The 17,191-nt window shown below is 37.5% G+C and overlaps 1 protein-coding gene across 1 annotated transcript in view; it reads right to left on the bottom strand.

The window, feature by feature from the left end:
- SACM1L (SAC1 like phosphatidylinositide phosphatase) overlaps positions 1–17,191 on the bottom strand; it is a 60,105-nt gene that overhangs the window by 3,625 nt on the left and 39,289 nt on the right. Inside the window, exons 12-19 of the mRNA XM_012470772.3 lie at positions 10,771–10,850; positions 9,932–10,030; positions 6,697–6,835; positions 4,440–4,509; positions 4,251–4,323; positions 3,424–3,517; positions 3,216–3,308; positions 2,389–2,446 (exon numbers count right to left, since the gene is read on the bottom strand). Coding sequence (XP_012326195.1) covers positions 2,389–2,446; positions 3,216–3,308; positions 3,424–3,517; positions 4,251–4,323; positions 4,440–4,509; positions 6,697–6,835; positions 9,932–10,030; positions 10,771–10,850 — 706 coding nt within the window. The remainder of the gene's footprint in view (positions 1–2,388; positions 2,447–3,215; positions 3,309–3,423; positions 3,518–4,250; positions 4,324–4,439; positions 4,510–6,696; positions 6,836–9,931; positions 10,031–10,770; positions 10,851–17,191) is intronic.

Below are 17,191 nucleotides of genomic sequence, written 5' to 3'. Positions count from 1 at the left end.
TCTTAACTTTCCTGCCTCTCCAGAGGTTCTTTAGGTAAACGTGGGTATAGTCAAAACAATAAAATGAATGCATTTAACAGAAGAGTGGCTCCCCAGAAATGGCATCCGCTGGGCAGTGTTTTCAGGAAAAAAGCCAGAGGATCTAGAGAGGAAACGAAGCAGGGCTGGCCACTGAGGAACCGGCACATGCTGCCTCTTCCTTCCTGTCCCAAAATGTGCAGTCATGTCCCAGGCAACGCCTGTGCTACCTCAACCTGTTTTTACATTGTAAGTTAAGATGGTTTTTACATTTTTAAATGGTTATAAACACACAAAAAAAGACTGTGCAGCAGCGACCACACACCATCCATAAAGACAAAAATATTTACTACCTGGCTCTTTACAGAAAAATTTTGCTAATTAGAATAATAATAGGATGGCTCTTTCCCTCTACTCAACATTCCAGCATTTAGTCAAAACTATCTCATGACTGTCTACAGGGCTGAGCACTGAGGGGAACACAGAGATGAACAGGTAACTGAGCCTCCCTATCAAAAAGGTCACAGAATTAGTGGTGGTGGGATAGAGTCCTTAATTCAGAAAACATTCACTGAGGGCTTACTATATCCTGGACAAAGGAGATAAAACAATGAATAAAGACACAGTCTCTACCCTCAAAAAGTTGCTGATCCAGTGAAAAAGATAAACAAGTATGCAAATCATTACTATCCAAAAAGATACACACTGGGTATGTCAGGTACACTAAAGAGGTATATCACCTCTGAAAAATAACTCCCTATGTATTCATGAGGTTAAAAGAGGAAAGTGCTGGGAGAGAGGTCTAGGAGTGCTGTGGAAATCCAGATAGAAGGTGAAGACTTCTGTGTGGGAGAGCAAGGGACATTCGGTAAGAGAGGAGCATATGAACAATGCCCTAGGATGGTGGACAGTTCAGACAGGCAGAGAGGTTGGCTCAATGAATTCAGGATAGAGGATGAAAATTGGAAGGTGCCTCTTCTTTCAGAGTGCCTAGGATTGCACCTCCAAGGTACAATACACCAAGTCCCAGACTCAAACCTCCAAAATACAGGACATTACTCAAAGGAGAATAAAGAATGCACTCTTCTCACTTTAATCTTAAGTATTTACTCAGTAACATAGCAAAATATTAAGAGAAAAAGAAAACCAGTAAAGACCTTGTCGACTCAGGTTCTCAGGCAATTTTACGCTCCATCTATTAAAATTTAGTAAGCAAAGTCTTAATCCATTAACATTTATCTGAGTTGGTTAAATAAACCATACATCCATACATGGACTACTTTACAGCCATTAACAATTAAGAACATGGGAAAGCATACTGCTCAGTAAAAAAAAGCAGACAATGAAAATACATATCTCATCTTTGAAAAAAATATATATATATATTTTCTCCTTTCTTGCCTGGGTTTTCTGTAATTACTATGTACTACTTTGGTAATGTGAAAGGGAAATACAATCTCAGGACTCCAAATTTACTACACCAAAGGAAAAGTTAAACTTGGAAACTGAATCTCACAAAACTACACTCCTACTCTCCTTTTGTTCCTTAGTAGATGGCTGCAAAGACAGTGGCTCCCAGATGGCCACCCTCACAAACTGTCACAAGCAAATTCCTTGTGGGCCCCAAAATCTTTACCCTAAAAGACAGCCCTGTGGAATCTCCTTCACCCCAACAATGTAAATTAACAGTTTATTTTCGTAGGTATGGGACAAAGACAAGACTAGAAAACCAGCCCTCTGCCCACCCCAAAACAAATGCAGATCTTCTTCCTCTACTCTACATTTACTCTGTCTTATATCAACTGCAGATTTACTGAGCAGATGAATGTGTAACTGACTGTTCCTCTACCCTCTCCTTTCACATGTAACGTGGCTTCAGTGAGCGCTAATCAAAGCCTCACAAGAATGTGACCACTTATCTCACTACCTACCCTCCGGTTTTGTTTCCATTTCTCTTTCCCCTCCTGTACATTCTTTCCCTGTTTAATACTGAAGTCCTCAAAACCCTCTTTGGAAAAAGCACAGGATACTAATCCTCCTATAGCTTGTGTCTCTTTCTCCTAGGCAGGTCCTCAACCTTGGCAAAATAAGCCTCTAAACTACCTATCTCAAGACACTTTTTGGTTTATAGTAATAAGAAAAACATGTTTTTAAAATCTGAGGTTAAAAAAACAACAATCATCAAACTACTAGGTATGTTATTTTTCTTCCTGTCACATCTAAGGACTAATTTCATCTACTCCACTTTATTCATTAAATTTAATAGGAAAACATCAAGTGTTCAGTTAACTCAAAAACTTAAGATGTTGTAAAAGAAAGGTAAATGTTCTAAGAAATAAATGGAAGAATGTGAAATAAGGGCAGACTTACCAGCCATAAGCAAACAGATAATGCACATTGAAAAGGCAACAACCATGATAATAGGCAACTGGAAAAGACAATAGAAAGAGATCATTATTTAAGACTGCTAATCAGTGGCTGCAAAATCAGTTGTGCATGCACTGCTTGGGAAAGGAATAAAACTCATCTGTCAGCTAATATACACAGTTATCTTTTTTCAACAAAACATTATTTATGGGTTCAATCACAACTGCCCTAGTCTTTAGATGAGGAAAGAGTTAAAAGCACCAGGACTGTGAACTACTGATGTGGAATGCTATTTTAAAAGATCGGAAGAAGTACACTTTTGTTCCAAGCCAAAGAGTGTTAAATGGAAGGAGGAGGCCCAGATGAGGACCCAGAACACTAGGCCTCCCTTCCATTCCAGGGCACTTGGCCCACTGGAAAGAAAATCCAGAGAGGCTCTTGAAGAGTCTGATGAACAGAGGAGTCAAAAAGGAGAAAAGCATCAAAAATAAACTTTGCCTTCCAAGGGACAAGTTTGTCTCTGGCAACTCCCTCAGTGTGAGATAACTGAAGTTTTCTGAAATGAGAAATGAGAAACCTTCCACATTCCCTTTGCTTATGTGACTTCACACGAAAAGGATGTGCGAGACAGTCTGAGGAAAAGAAAACAAATGCTCCAGAGTTACTGTAGTCCCAGCCTGACCTCTTCTTTGGGGAAACTTAAGTATTCATATTTCATGCCATGAGATACAAAACAACATATAACATTTTTAAATTAAGGAGACTGAAACCATCTATACCTTCAGACACAATGCTTTTAACAACTTGAAAAATACAAAATGGTTTCTTACAGCCAGGAATTTCCAATCCCTTGGAACACTTAAAGGACTATGAGATTCTAATTCATCCACTGAATAGTTTCCAAGAAATAAGTCTATGGAATCCTAGAAAAGAAAGGAAGAAATTAGTAACTCTCCAAACTCAGTGTGATGACATTACTGATGAATAATGCAAAGATACAACCACCGAAAGCCAGAAAAACATCAAACACAAACTTACTTGTCTAAATCCATCAGAGAAGTTGTTCTTATAATATCGTATCATTGAGTTCCAGCCGTCCATTATAAGTCCCAAATGAGTTCTCTTCCCAGTTCTGGTTAAAGAGGTTAAGTTTTAAGTTACAGGTTTGTACCCTGAATTCTTACATGGTTTTATGGCCAATGAGCATAAGGTATAGAAATAAGTGAGTGACAGATTTTAAAAACTATCCCTGAAAATACAGACACTTCACAAAAGAAATCACTTGTAGGTCCAAGAAATATCTATTTTCTTTCTAAAATATTGCCAAAGGAGGCACAAAGAAACACACTAATTCCAGTGCCAAGACAAGAAACATGAAGAGAAATACATAGCCCAGGTTAAGTGGTAGGACACAGCAAAGAGACTAGAAATTGTATTCTGCTCCCAGGGAACCCATATAGCAGAAAAGGAGCAACTGCATGCATAATACATTCAAAATGTTCTAATTCCTCATTACTCAATGTGGTCTTTGAAAGCAGCACCAGCAGCACCTGGGTGCTTTTTAGAGGTACACATCTCAGGCCCTGCTGCAGACCTGCTGAATGAGACTGGTGTTTCAGGTACGCACTGTGGAGTGGTGGCTCTCAACCCTCCCCATGCATCAGAATCTCCTAGGGTGGCTAAGGACACAACAGCACCTGAGCCTCATCTCCCAGCAATCCTGATTCCACAGGTCTCAAGTGAGGCCCAGATGCTGGAGTTCTGCTGCTATTACTGCTATTGTCTGAAAGTTGCCCAGGTGATTTTTAAAAGCACCAGGACTATGAACTACTGATGTGGAATGCTATTTTAAAAGCATGGCTTGCCTGGTAAAGTCAGTCTTCAAGGCACCAGTTCCCGCATATTGCTTGGCACAGGCATTTGCATTGTCAGCCCAGGCTGTAGAAAAAAGGTAAAAACAGCTGGTAATGATTAAGATGACAACCAAAGTTCTAAATCCAGAATATTAATTTATTTCAAGATTTGAGCAACTTTGTGTATATTAAATTACCTACCATTTTTGTAAATCTTCTCAAATTCATCTTGTTCTTCAAGCTTTTGTCCCACATGCAAAACTCCTAGTCTCTGGAATGAAAACCGCACCCAGATTTATGTGTAACAGATTTTAGCAGACATGATTTAGGAGGAAAAAGCAGTCCCCAAATTACAGCTCATGGTTCCTGATTACTGGATGCAGGCACAGGAAGCCCCAGCTCACAGCAGCCCTCTCCTGCCCAGGGCAGACTGCAAAGCCCCTCTCGAGGGCGCCTTTGCCTTTCGGCCCCTGCACTCCCTGAGGGACAGAAGCAGGACTATATTCAGAGAGAGGGTCAGGAGGGAAAGTGAAAGCTGCTGCAGGATTCCAGCCATTCCTCCCTCCCTCTCACCCCTAACCTTCCACTGCCAACATCCCTTGATACCCCCTCATATGCATCATCCCCCAACTTCTTCCCCACCGAGTCACCCCAACCTTACCCTCTGTCCCAGGAACCTTGTGAGAATCTGATGAATGCCACCTAATATACCTCCACAAAAGTGCACACACACAGACCTTCACATAGAATATTATGGGTTGCTGGGCCCCCTGAATCTCCTCTATGGACTCCCCTTTGGAGACCACCAACCACAGATGGAGAGTCCCTGCCTTGTCTCAGATCATCACCTCTCAGAACCGCCATCTTCATTGCTCACCTCAGAAGATACCTCATCTCCACCTCAGAAAGACTCATTCCCACCCTCAGACATAGCACAGGAGTCACCTTGGTGACCTTTAGCGAGGTAAGGACTCTGCTTTCACTGGCAGGCTTGGAGAGGCACAAGTAGAAAGCTCCTGCACTAGTAGGCAAAGCTGATGGACAGGCTTCTGCCTAGGGACTCTCTGAAGGTTGGTTAGGTTTCATAATACTATATATAGCATGTAAAATTGTAAAATATGGATTGCAGAATCTAGTCAAGTAAGTTTTGGTTAATCAGCCATTGAATCAAACCATTCCTACTATTGTTTCTACTAAAAAAATACACTCAGAAGACCTTCTAACAGACAAGGACATAGCACAATTACAAACCAGAGACTACTCAAACAGGGACAGCACTCCTTCGGCAAGTGCGACTTTAAGATTCAAGAACAATTCCTTCTGAAGGGGGTATTTTACCTCCATAATTTCTTTCTCGGTATCATAGATTTGTCAGATAAAGCTGAATGCTTACTAATTACCTGAATAGGAAATCACGTGGTATGTATGCATTTGTCTGCCCCTCATGACTAATGCCAATGTGATTTAGAAACTGAGGCTCTACATCTTTTTTCAATCCAAATATACACAGAAGAAAAAAGCTATTTTTCTCATCAGCATAAGTGGTAAAGCAAAGCTGTGTCAGAAACTTTTCACTTTGGAGTTAATATCCTTTGCTAGTAATAAGAGAGAGATAAATGAAAACAATCTTGAGATGCTACTTTTATACTATTGAAATAGAAAAAAAAGAGGCTGGACATGGTGGCTCAATCTTGTAATCCCAGCACTTTGGGAGCTGAGGCAGGCAGACTGCTGGAGCCCAGGGGTTTGAGACCAACCTAGGCAACATGGTGAAATCCTGTCTCTACAAAAAAATATAAAAATTAGCCATGCGTGTGGCACATGCCTGTAGCCCCAGCTTCACAGGAGGCTGAGCTGGCAGGATGGCTTGAGCTCAGGAGGCGGAGGTTGCCAACCTGATATTGCACCACTGCACTCCAGCCTGAGTGACAGAACCAGACCCCATCTCAAGAAAAAAAAATTAAAATTAAAAGATCTAATGCTGGAAAGAGTTCAATAAAATGGATTTATTTATTCATTGCTGGTGTCAGTGTAAACTGGTATGATTCTCTTGGAAAATAACATATTTATTCTCTTTAACCCAGTAATTCCACTTCTAGGAATTAACATGAAGGGAATAATTCAAGTTAATAATAACATATGTAGATGCATTCTCAACAGTGTTATTTATAAACCAAAAATGTAGCAATCTGAATGGCTTAGTAAATTACAGCACAACAATATAACCATCAGAAACTGTGATTACATAAATGCTAAGGGAAAATGACAAAAGTGAAAACTGCATACATAGACTGACCATAGTTATGGAAAATGTGACATCCATGGGCAAGACACAAAAATAAAAACAGCTGGGTTAGGGTGGGGGCAATGTGAATATTTTTTGTTACCGGTTTTTAAAGAAGATGCTTAATTTTTTACTCTATTGTTTTTCGATTTATTAAAAAAAAAAAATTCGCACCTGAAGTTGGGCCTGAAGTGAACGACGAGCTAACAGACTCTGGATCACATTGGTTCTATCTAGACAATCCATGCAATTGCTTCGGAACACGCCTTCCTGGTTTGTCACCACCTGGCCAGCAGAGTCCACTAGAAAATAACTAAAACATATTTGTATAAACACTCTCATACCAAAGTAGGTCAGATCTACTAAGGACATAGTTTGTATAACATGCCTCATTTCAGTGACATAATTAAAAACTGTAAATTAAAAGGTCAAATAGGAATGTGTGGTCAGGCACGTGATTATCCTAGACCAAAAAGAAGTCTAAATAGCTGAGACAAGACAGCCCCCCCGATCCAAAAAACGGCTGAAGATTAGAGATCATCTCATCCCAAAGATGTGAAAAAGTAGAGTTAGGAGTATTAAAAAGGTTGCTGTACAAATCAACCATGTTTCCCAAAGCCAGGTAAGGGTTTCCTCTAACATAATTATTGCAATTGTATCCCTACATATCAGGGTATTATGATTCCTATACTATTTTTAGAATCCTCTGGGTTGCTTGTGAAAAAAAGATTCCTGACCTTGAGATCAACTGAATCAGAATCTCCTAGGCAAGGACTGAATATTTTGCATTAAAAATACTTTTAGCTGGGCGCTGTGGCTCATGCCTGTAATCCCAGCTACTTGGGAAGCTGAGGTGGAAGGATTATTTGGGCTCAGGAGTTCAAGATCAGCCTGGGCAACATAACAAGTCCCTGCCTCCAAAAGAACAAAAACTTGGCCAGGCATGGTGATGCATACCTATAGTCAGAAGGCTAAAAGTGGCAGGATCTCTTGAGCTGAAGGGTTAAAGGCTGCAGTGAACTATGATCACACCACTGCACTCCAGCCTGGGTGACAAAACGATATTCTGTATCTTTAAAAAAAAAAAAAATTTAAATACTTAAAAACAAAATTTTTTTTTTTTTGAGATAGAATCTTCCTCTGTTGCCCAGGCTGGAGCACAGAGGTGCAATCTCAGCTCACTACAACCTCTGCCTCCCAGGTTCAAGTAATTCCTGCCTCAGTCTCCTCAGTAGCTGGGATTACAGGCACATGCCACAACGCCTGGCTAATTTTTGTATTTTTAGTACAGATGGGGTTTCGCCATGTTGGCCAGGCTGGTCGTGAACTCCTGACCTCAGATGATCCGTCTGCCTCGGCCTCCCAAAGTGCTGAGATTACAGGCATGAGCCACTGCCCCTGGCCCAGAAAAAAAAGAAAATTATTAAATGGGTAATACATGCAAATAGTACAAATTTATAAAAGACAATTGGGTATTATTTGAAAAATCAGTTTCCCTTTCTCTGCTTAAACACCCAGATGTCTGTACTGCAACCAATCACAGTTACCAGTTCCCATGTTTTCTTTAACAACCTTCTTGATAATTCTATGCACTCAAAAATCTAACATAGCATGGTGGTTAAGAATATGGATTCAGGAAGCAAACAATCTGTTTGCTAGCCTTAGCATCATAGGCAACTTACTAACTGTAGAACTTTAAATAGTAAGTTTTTCATCCACAAAATGGAGGCAACAGCAGCACCACCATTAGGCTTCCTTAAGGTTTGAATGAGGTAACACATAATGCACATAAAGTACTTAGCACAGTGTACGGAACACAGCATACAATGAATACTGGATAATTTTAACTATTGAAATTATTCTCCAAAATCCAAAAGAAGGAAGAAAATGCAACAGATTCATCAAGGGCTAAATACCAATCATGACCTTAGGAGTAAAAGCCTGGAACAATGTGTTAGGATGGAAAATCTACATATGGATCATGCAGAATGGCGAGGTTTGTTGGTGTACATATATGTGCATGCAAGGGTGCATATGTGTGTTGGTATCCCATTAGTATTTATAAAATCCTAGATATGTTATAAATATTATCGCTTAAACTATACAGTAAGTTATCAATTCCACTTTGCAAATGAAGAAACCAAAGTCTGAAGATAACTAAGTGGCCCTGGGTCATATGACTACTAAGAGAAAAACTTAAATTCAAACCAAGGTATACTGGACCCCCAAAGCTCAGATTCTTTCCACTATCCCAAAAATCCCAAGAGAAAAATCTTGAGAGATCATCTGAAAGTCACCAGTGAAAGCTCTGCTCTCCCTGTGGATCACAGTGAACGGCAACGAACACACTCTGGAGTCAACCCTCCTTTCTTACACTCTTGTACAGCCGCAGTTAATGGGCGAACCCAAGGAACTACCTCCTCCAACAACATGCCAGGCCCAGCCAATGCTTTCTCTAATTGCCCAACAACAGTAGGTCAATTTCCGTTCTGTGTTCATGACAAAACCTCACAGAAAAAAAAAGCAGATTTAAATAACTGTAGTTGATTACCTAATGTATATAAAAAGATATTTTTGAAAACTGAGCAAATGTCTATCAAAGAGGTTTTACTATATTATTGTGTAACTAAAATTTAAAAGTACATTTGGGTTGCCGGGTTTAGAACTATCACACACAGGCAGAAGAAAATGATAGTATGGTTTACAGATTTCTTCTTCTGGCTTTAAAATCGGTCAAGACTGACACACATCGAGTACAGTAAACCTGAACCAATATGAAAAATAATACAGTACTGCAAAGACATTCAGACCTTTTGATCCATTAATACTACTCCGAAAATTTTTTTTAAAGAAATCAATTTAACAGATGTAAAACAGATATAGTGATTTGTGGCACTACAATCTTTCATGACAGAAAGAGGAAATGAAATAATCCAGATGCTCGGTGTGAAGAAAAGCACTTCCTTAGAACTATGTTATGACAAAACAGAATACAGAAAAGCCATTAAACACCATTATTACAAACACTGCACAGGTTAGCAACAAAGTACCTGTGACAGAATGTCTAGTGGAAACAACATAAGTAGTAAACCAAGTTCGATTATATAAAAAATTGTAAATGTATGGTAGATATTTTATAAAAATATGAAAATACCTGGCCTTAGGTCATTTTTAAGAATTTAAGAAATATTTTAAGAATTTTTAAAGAATATTTTAAGAACTTAAGAATAATTTAAGAATATTTTAAGTCTCATCTTTCCAGTAAAGAAATTAAAAATAATCAAATAGTACAGACAAGCACTGACAATCCAGTGAACTGTATTTGTAAGTCTGCTAGACTATGCATAATAAATATGACTGATATATATACCTCTTCTCTCTACCTTCATAAGGCAATAACATAGCTTACCTTAATTCATCTTGCATTTCTGCTACCTGATCCAATAAAATACTTAGTCGATCCCATCTCATATTTTTACATTCCTTATGGAAGTCAAAGGCAATGTATCTATCGAAAGAAAAGATATTCAGAAATTGACCAGAGATCATTCATTTTCCTTCTATTAATAATACCTTCATAAGCTGATTTTCCCCTTTATATCAGTGCATATATATTTCTTGAGAAGACTGGAGCTTCCTTCACTCTGGGTTTATCACTATACATATACTACACACATGTACATGCATGCATGCACCTGTGCGCACGCGCGCGCGCACACACACACACACACACCTCTTCTTATGCTCATACCTATCAGAGGAAAAAAACATATATATGATATGTATGGTGATATATATATATGTATACATGAAAATACATGCATTTATCTATCCTCACATGTTCTTCTGGAGCCCTCAGCAAGGAGCAGAGGAGAAGCACAACAAATGCTAGTGAAGTAAGCTCAAGTACAGCAATCAGGTATGCAGTGCAAACAGGCCTAGTCCACATTCCTCAAGACACTTCCAGTGGCAAAGCATTATCTATGGAAACTCTCTGGGGCACAAAGCCTCAATGAGGAAATCTTAATCAGACACTAAATTTAAATTAAAATTTGACTGAAAAGAAGTTATTCTACAATGTACATTATGCTAGAGAAATTTCAAGCCAACAAAATATCTTGCTTTGATCAACTACTGAAAAAAGTGCAAGCTGAAATATATATGTCTAGTGAGCTCTATATAATCATGCACATATTTAAGTACACATCTGATCTGAAAAGACCTGCAACAGATTTCTAGTGAGGTTACCTCATCAATCCACTTCCCAAAGAAGACACCATTGTTGCAAATGCCTGTTCAAGTGGCTTCTCTGAGCCCTTCTGGTTAATCTGTAAAAAATTTCAAACACCATAGTTTTCAGTTTATTTCAAAGGAGAGAATGACATCAGAAAAAGGCAAACTAGGAAATTCTATGCTCTCATTCTCCCACATAAACATCAAAAAACACCCAGAAGCTAGCTGAGCCAACTTTGTAGCAGCTCTGAAAAATGATAAAAGGTTTTGTAACCCACCCAAGCACCCAATAAAGAAAAAGTCATTTTCAAATGGTGGGAAAGTTTTGTGGCATTTACCTTGTCCTTGACCCAGCCCCTCCACAGAGTGGTTACAACCTGTCTTACACGGGAATAACATGGTTCTTAGTTCCCCTCATCAAACTAGAAGAGACAGACCAGACCTTATCCGCAAATAAGTGTGTACATCTGCTAAAGGACTAACTCACTTGTGTCTGTCCCATATAACTCTGAACACAGGCAGTAAAAATGGTGACCACTGCTTGTAAAAGCTGCAAGAGGATCATAAACCAATAGATGCCTGGGGCAAAAAATTATGGATGGAGACATACAACAGACCACCTAAAGACTGGAGAAGATCGTGATATTCTTTGGGAAATTAGGACATTCCAAAACAGCCATGTATATGAAGGAGTTTTGATGGCCACCCATATAACCAGGTAAGATGCAGGCTCAGAAGAGTCCTGAGAAGACAAGCCTTCACCTCAGACTGATGCCTAGACTCACAGCCTGGCTAATTTGTAAAGGACTGCCCCAGCACAGAGCTTTTGCCAAAACTGTTTTTGAGTTTGGAAAAAGTCTCAAAATAAATGGATTAGTATAGTCTTTAACAATCAAACAAAATTTAAAAACCCACCAAACCCTAGGGGAAAAGGAGACTCTGACTTCCAGAGTTATGATATTATAATAAACAAACATACAATTTAAAAAAAAAACACAGGTACACAAAGAAACAGAAAAACATGGCTCATTCAATGGAACATAAGAAATTGACAGAAACTGTCCCTGTGGAAGCCAAGACATTAGACTTATTGACAAAGACTTTAAAGCAACTGTCTTAAATACACTCAAAAGAGCTAAGGAGAAATGCAAACAAAGAGATAAAAGAAATCAGAAAAACAATATATAAACAAAATGAGGATATCAACAAAAAAAATTTATTATAAGAAGCCAAAAAACAATTCTGGAGCTAAAGAGTACAAAAACTGAAATAAAATATTTTGCACTATGGGAATTCCAGGAATAAAGAAGCAGAGAAATTATCTGAAGAAAACAAAAAATAGCCAAAACCTTCCCAAATGTGATAAAACATACCAATCTGCAAATCCAAGAAGTGCTCTGAACTCTAAGGAGACCCACACCAAAAACATTATAATCATCACATAGTTGAAAAATAAAAACAGAATCTTGAAAAGCAGCAAGAGAGAGGAGACTCATTACACACAAGAGATTCTCAATGGGATTATCCGCCAGTTTTTTATCAGAAATCTTGGAGGCTGGAAGACAGTGGGATCATATATTTTAAATGCTGGAAGAAGAAAAACTGTCAGCCAAGAATTCTATAGCTGGCAAAATGGCCTTTAAAAATGAAGGAAAAATTAAGACATTCCTAGAGAAACAAAACCTGAGGTAGTTCATTATCATTAAACCTGAACTATAAGTAATGCTAAAGGGAGGTCCTTCAGGTTGAAATGAAAGGATGTTACACAGTAATTTGAAGCCATACAGGGATAAAAAAATTTCCAAAACGCCGGGCGCGGTGGCTCACACTTGTAATCCCAGAACTTAGAGGCCGAGATAGGTGGATCACCTGAGGTCAGGAGTTTGAGACCAGCCTGAAGCAGGACAATCACCTGAGCTCAGGAGGCAAAAGTTGCAGTGAGCCCAGATCATGCCACTGTACTCCAGCCTGGGTAACAGAATGAGACTCTGTCTCAAAAAAAAAAAAAAAAAAAAAAATCCAATAAAGGTAAAGACAAGGGCAAATATAAAAGCCAGTATTACTGAAATCTTAATCTGTAACTCCACTTTTTATTTCTACAGGTTTAAGTCAAATGTGGTCAGGAATGGTGGCTCACATCTGTAATCTGAGCGCTTTGGTAGGCTGAGGCAAGAGGATGGCTTGAGGCCAGAATTTCAAGACCAGTCTGGGCAACATAGTGAGTGAGACCCCATCTTTATAAAAAACACAAAAAAAATTAGCAGAGCATGATGGCATGTGCCTGTAGTCCTAGCTGCTCAGAAGCTAAAGGGGGAGGATTCCTTTAGCCCAAGAGTTCAAGATTACACTGAGCTGTGATTGTGCCATTGCATGCAAGGCTGGGCAACAGAGCAAGACCTTTTCTCTGAAAAATAAATACATACATACAAAAATAAAAGCCAACTGCATAAAAATAATTATATATTGATGTTACTGGAAACAATATACAAAGATGCAATTTGTAATGTTAATAACATAAGAAGGAAGCATGAAGGCTTTACAGGAGTAGAGTTTTCGTATACCTCTGGTATCAATTCAAATTAGATACTTATAACATTAGGATGTTATATGTAATCCTCATGGTAACCACAAAGAAAACATCCATAGAATATAAATAAATGAAAATGAGAAGGTGGCTGGGCGCAATGGCTCACACCTGTAATCCCAGCACTTTCGGAGGCCAAGGCAGGTGGATCATGAGTCAGAAGATCAAGACCATCCTGGCTAACACGGTGAAACCCTATCACTACTAAAAATACAAAAAAGTAGCTGGGCATGGTGGTGGGTGTCTGTAATGCCAGCTACTCGGGAGGCTGAGGCAGGAGAATCGCTGGAACCTGGGAGGTGGAGGTTGCAGTGAGTCAAGATAGCACCACTACACTCCAGCCTGGGTGACAAAGTGAGACTCCATCTCAAAAAAAAAAAGAAAAGAAAATGAAAAGGTACTCAAAATGTTATCACTACCCCAAAAAAAAAAAAAAATCAACTAAGCACAACGAGAGACAGTAATGGAGGAAATAAGGAACAAAAATCTATAAGACAGGCAGAAAACAAATAGCAGAAGTAAATTCTTATCAGTAATTACTTTAAATGTAAATGGATTAATTCTCTAATAAAAATAAATAGACTGGTAAAATGACAAAAATATGATCTAACTACATGCTGTCTCTAAGAGATTCATTTTACATCTAAAGACACATATAGGTTGAAAGAAAAAGGATGAAAAAAGATATTTTGTGCAAATAGTAATCAAAAAAGAGCTGGAATAACTATATTAGTATCAGACAAAATATACTCTAAGTGAAACAATGTTACAAGAGACAAAGAGCATTATTTATTGATAAAATGGTCAATATTCCAAGAAGATACAATTATAAACATATATGCAACAAACCATGACAGCCTGAAAATATAATGAAGCACACAGACAAAACTGAAGGGAGAAAGAGAAAATTATGTAATAGTAGAAAACTTCAATAGCCCACTTCCAATAATAGACAGAAAAGTCAGACAGAGACAAATAAGAAAATAGAGAATTTAAACACCAACATAAGCCAATCAGACCTAACAGACATATACACATTACTCTACCCAACAACAGCAGAATACACATTTTTTATAAGTACACATGTAATATTTTCTAAGACAAACTATATTCCAGGCCACAAAAGAAGTTTTAACACATTTAAAAATACTCAAATCACATTAAGTATATATTCTGATCACAATAGAAGGAAGCTAAAAATCAAGAATAGAAGGAAAACTAGAAATTTCACAAATATGTGGAAAAAAAAACATACTAAACCACTGGTTCAAAGAAGAAATCCCAAAAAGAGAAATCAGAAAATACCTGAGACAAATGAAAACAGTAACACAATATACCAAACATATGAAATAAAGCAAAAGCAGTGCTGAGGAAAAGCTGTCGCTGTAAATACATACATTAAAAAAGAAAACCTCAAAGCAATAACCTAATTTTACACTTTAAGAAACAAGAAAAAGAAGAACAAACTAAACCCAAAGTTACCAGAGGAAATAAGAAAAATCAGAGTAGAGATAAATAAAATAGGAAATATAAAAACAGTCTATAAAACTAAAAGTTGGACTTTGAAAAGATCAACAAAATTAACAAACTTCTAGCTAGAATGACCAAAACAAAACAAAAGACTCAAATTACTAAAACCAGAAATGACAGTGTGGATATTACTACAAATCTCTTGAGAAATAGAAAGGATTTAAGAGAATACTATGAGCAACTATATGCCAGCAAGTTGGATAAGCCAGACTGGCAAATTCCTAGAGACACATAATCTGCCAAAACTGAATCATGAAAAAATAGAAAATCTAAATAGACCAATAAATAGTAAGGAGATCCAATCAGTAATGAAAACAAACAAACAGAAAAAAAAAGTCTCCTAACAAAGAAAGTCTGTACTAGATGGCTTTACTAGTGAACTCACTAGTGAATTCTACCAAAATTTAAAGAAGAATTAACACCAGTCTTCCTTAAACTCTTGCAAAAAGCTGAAGAAGAGAGAACACTTTCTAACTTATTCTATAAAGATAAGATTATCTTGACCTCAAAACCAAACAAAGATACTACAAGAAAACTACAGGCCAATATCCCTCATGAATATTAATGTAAAGATCTCCAACCAAACACTAGCAAACCCCCTCTATACTATAAATACAAAAATTAGCTGGGTGTGGTGGAGTGCGCCTGTAGTCCCAGCTACTCGGGAGGCTCAGGGAGGAGAATTGCTTGAACCTGGGAGGTGGAGGCTGCAGTGAGCTGAGATCACACCACTGCACTCCAGCCTGGTGCCTGGCAACAGAGCAAGACTGTCTCAAAAAAAAAAAAAATAATAATAATAATGTATATACCATGACCAAAAAGATTTATTCCCACAATGTAAGGCTGGTTCAATATACAACAATCAATCAGTATAATACACCACATTAGTGGAATGAAGGAAAAAAAAACAAAATGAGCACCTCAATTGATACAGAAAAGTATTTGACAAAATGTAACTCCCTTTCTTGATAAAAACACTCAACTGAATAACTTAGAAAAAGAAGAAAAGTTCCTCAACATAAAGGCCATTATGTGAAAAACCCACTAATATCATATTTAATGACGAAAGACTAAAAGCTTTTCTCCTAAGAAAAGGAATAAAACAAGGATGCTTGCTTTCACAATTTCTGTTCAATATAGTATCAGTAGTTCTAGCAACAGCAATTAGGCAAGAAAAAATAAATAAAAGTCATCCAAATCAGAAAGGAAGTGTAAGCTTATCTCTGTTCACAGGTGACACGATCTTATATATAGAAAATCCTAAAAATTCTGCAAAATAGCTGTTGGAGATAATAAATTCAATAAAGTTGCAGCATACAAAAATCAAGACACAATAATCAGTTGCATTTCTATATACTAAAAATGAAATATCCAAAAGGAAAAGTACAAAAACAATTTCATTTACAATAGCAAAAAAAAAACAAAAAACCACCACTCAGGCGTACAGAAAATACTCAAATATAAATTTAAACAAGGAAGTGAAATGCATGTACACTGGAAACTACAAAATAATGCTCAAAGAAATTTTTTAAAACATAAATAAATGAAATGACATCTGCATTGATGACCGATGGACTGACAAACAGTATTATTAAGATGACAGTACTACTCAAAGCAATCAATCTACAGATTCAATGCAATTGCTACTAAAATCCCAAAGGCATTTTTTTCAGAAATAGAAAAACCAAGTCTAAAATTCATAAGCAATCTCAAGGGATCTCAAGTAGCCAAAACAATCTTGAAAAAGGAGAAGGAAGGTTGGAATTCTCACACTTCCTGATTTTAAAACTTACTACACAAAGCTGTAGTAACCAAAATAGTGTCATCCTGTCATAAGGACAGGCACAGAGAGCAATGGAGTAGAACAGAGCCTCAAAATAAGACCCTGCAGATATATTCAATTGATTATTTATAAGGGTGCCAGACTATTCAATAGGAAAAGAATAGTCTTTTTTACAAATAGTTCTGGGAAAACTGGAAATCCACACGCAAAACAATGAAGCTGGACCCTTACCTATATCATATACAAAAATTAACTCATGTGCATTGTTAAGAAGTAATACACACACAAAACAAAAATTAACTTGAAAGATACAAAAAAACAAACTGTAAAATCTAAAACTATTAAGACTCTCAGAAAGAATATATAGGAGTAACTTTATGTTATTGGACTTGGTGACAATTTCTTGAATATGACACTAAGAGCAGAGGCAACAAAAGAAAAACTAGATAAGCTGGTCTTAAACATTTTGTATACCAAGGACATTGTCAACCAAGTAAAAAGTCAACCCAAAGAGTGGGAGAAAATATTTGTAAAGCACC

This window comes from Aotus nancymaae, unplaced genomic scaffold (assembly GCF_030222135.1).
Source record: "Aotus nancymaae isolate 86718 unplaced genomic scaffold, 86718_ANA_hifiasm-v0.15.2.pri h1tg000067l, whole genome shotgun sequence".
In the NCBI taxonomy this organism is placed as follows: domain Eukaryota; kingdom Metazoa; phylum Chordata; class Mammalia; order Primates; family Aotidae; genus Aotus; species Aotus nancymaae.
Note: the sequence above shows the minus strand (reverse complement) of the source record. Positions and strands in the feature narration are given on the sequence as shown.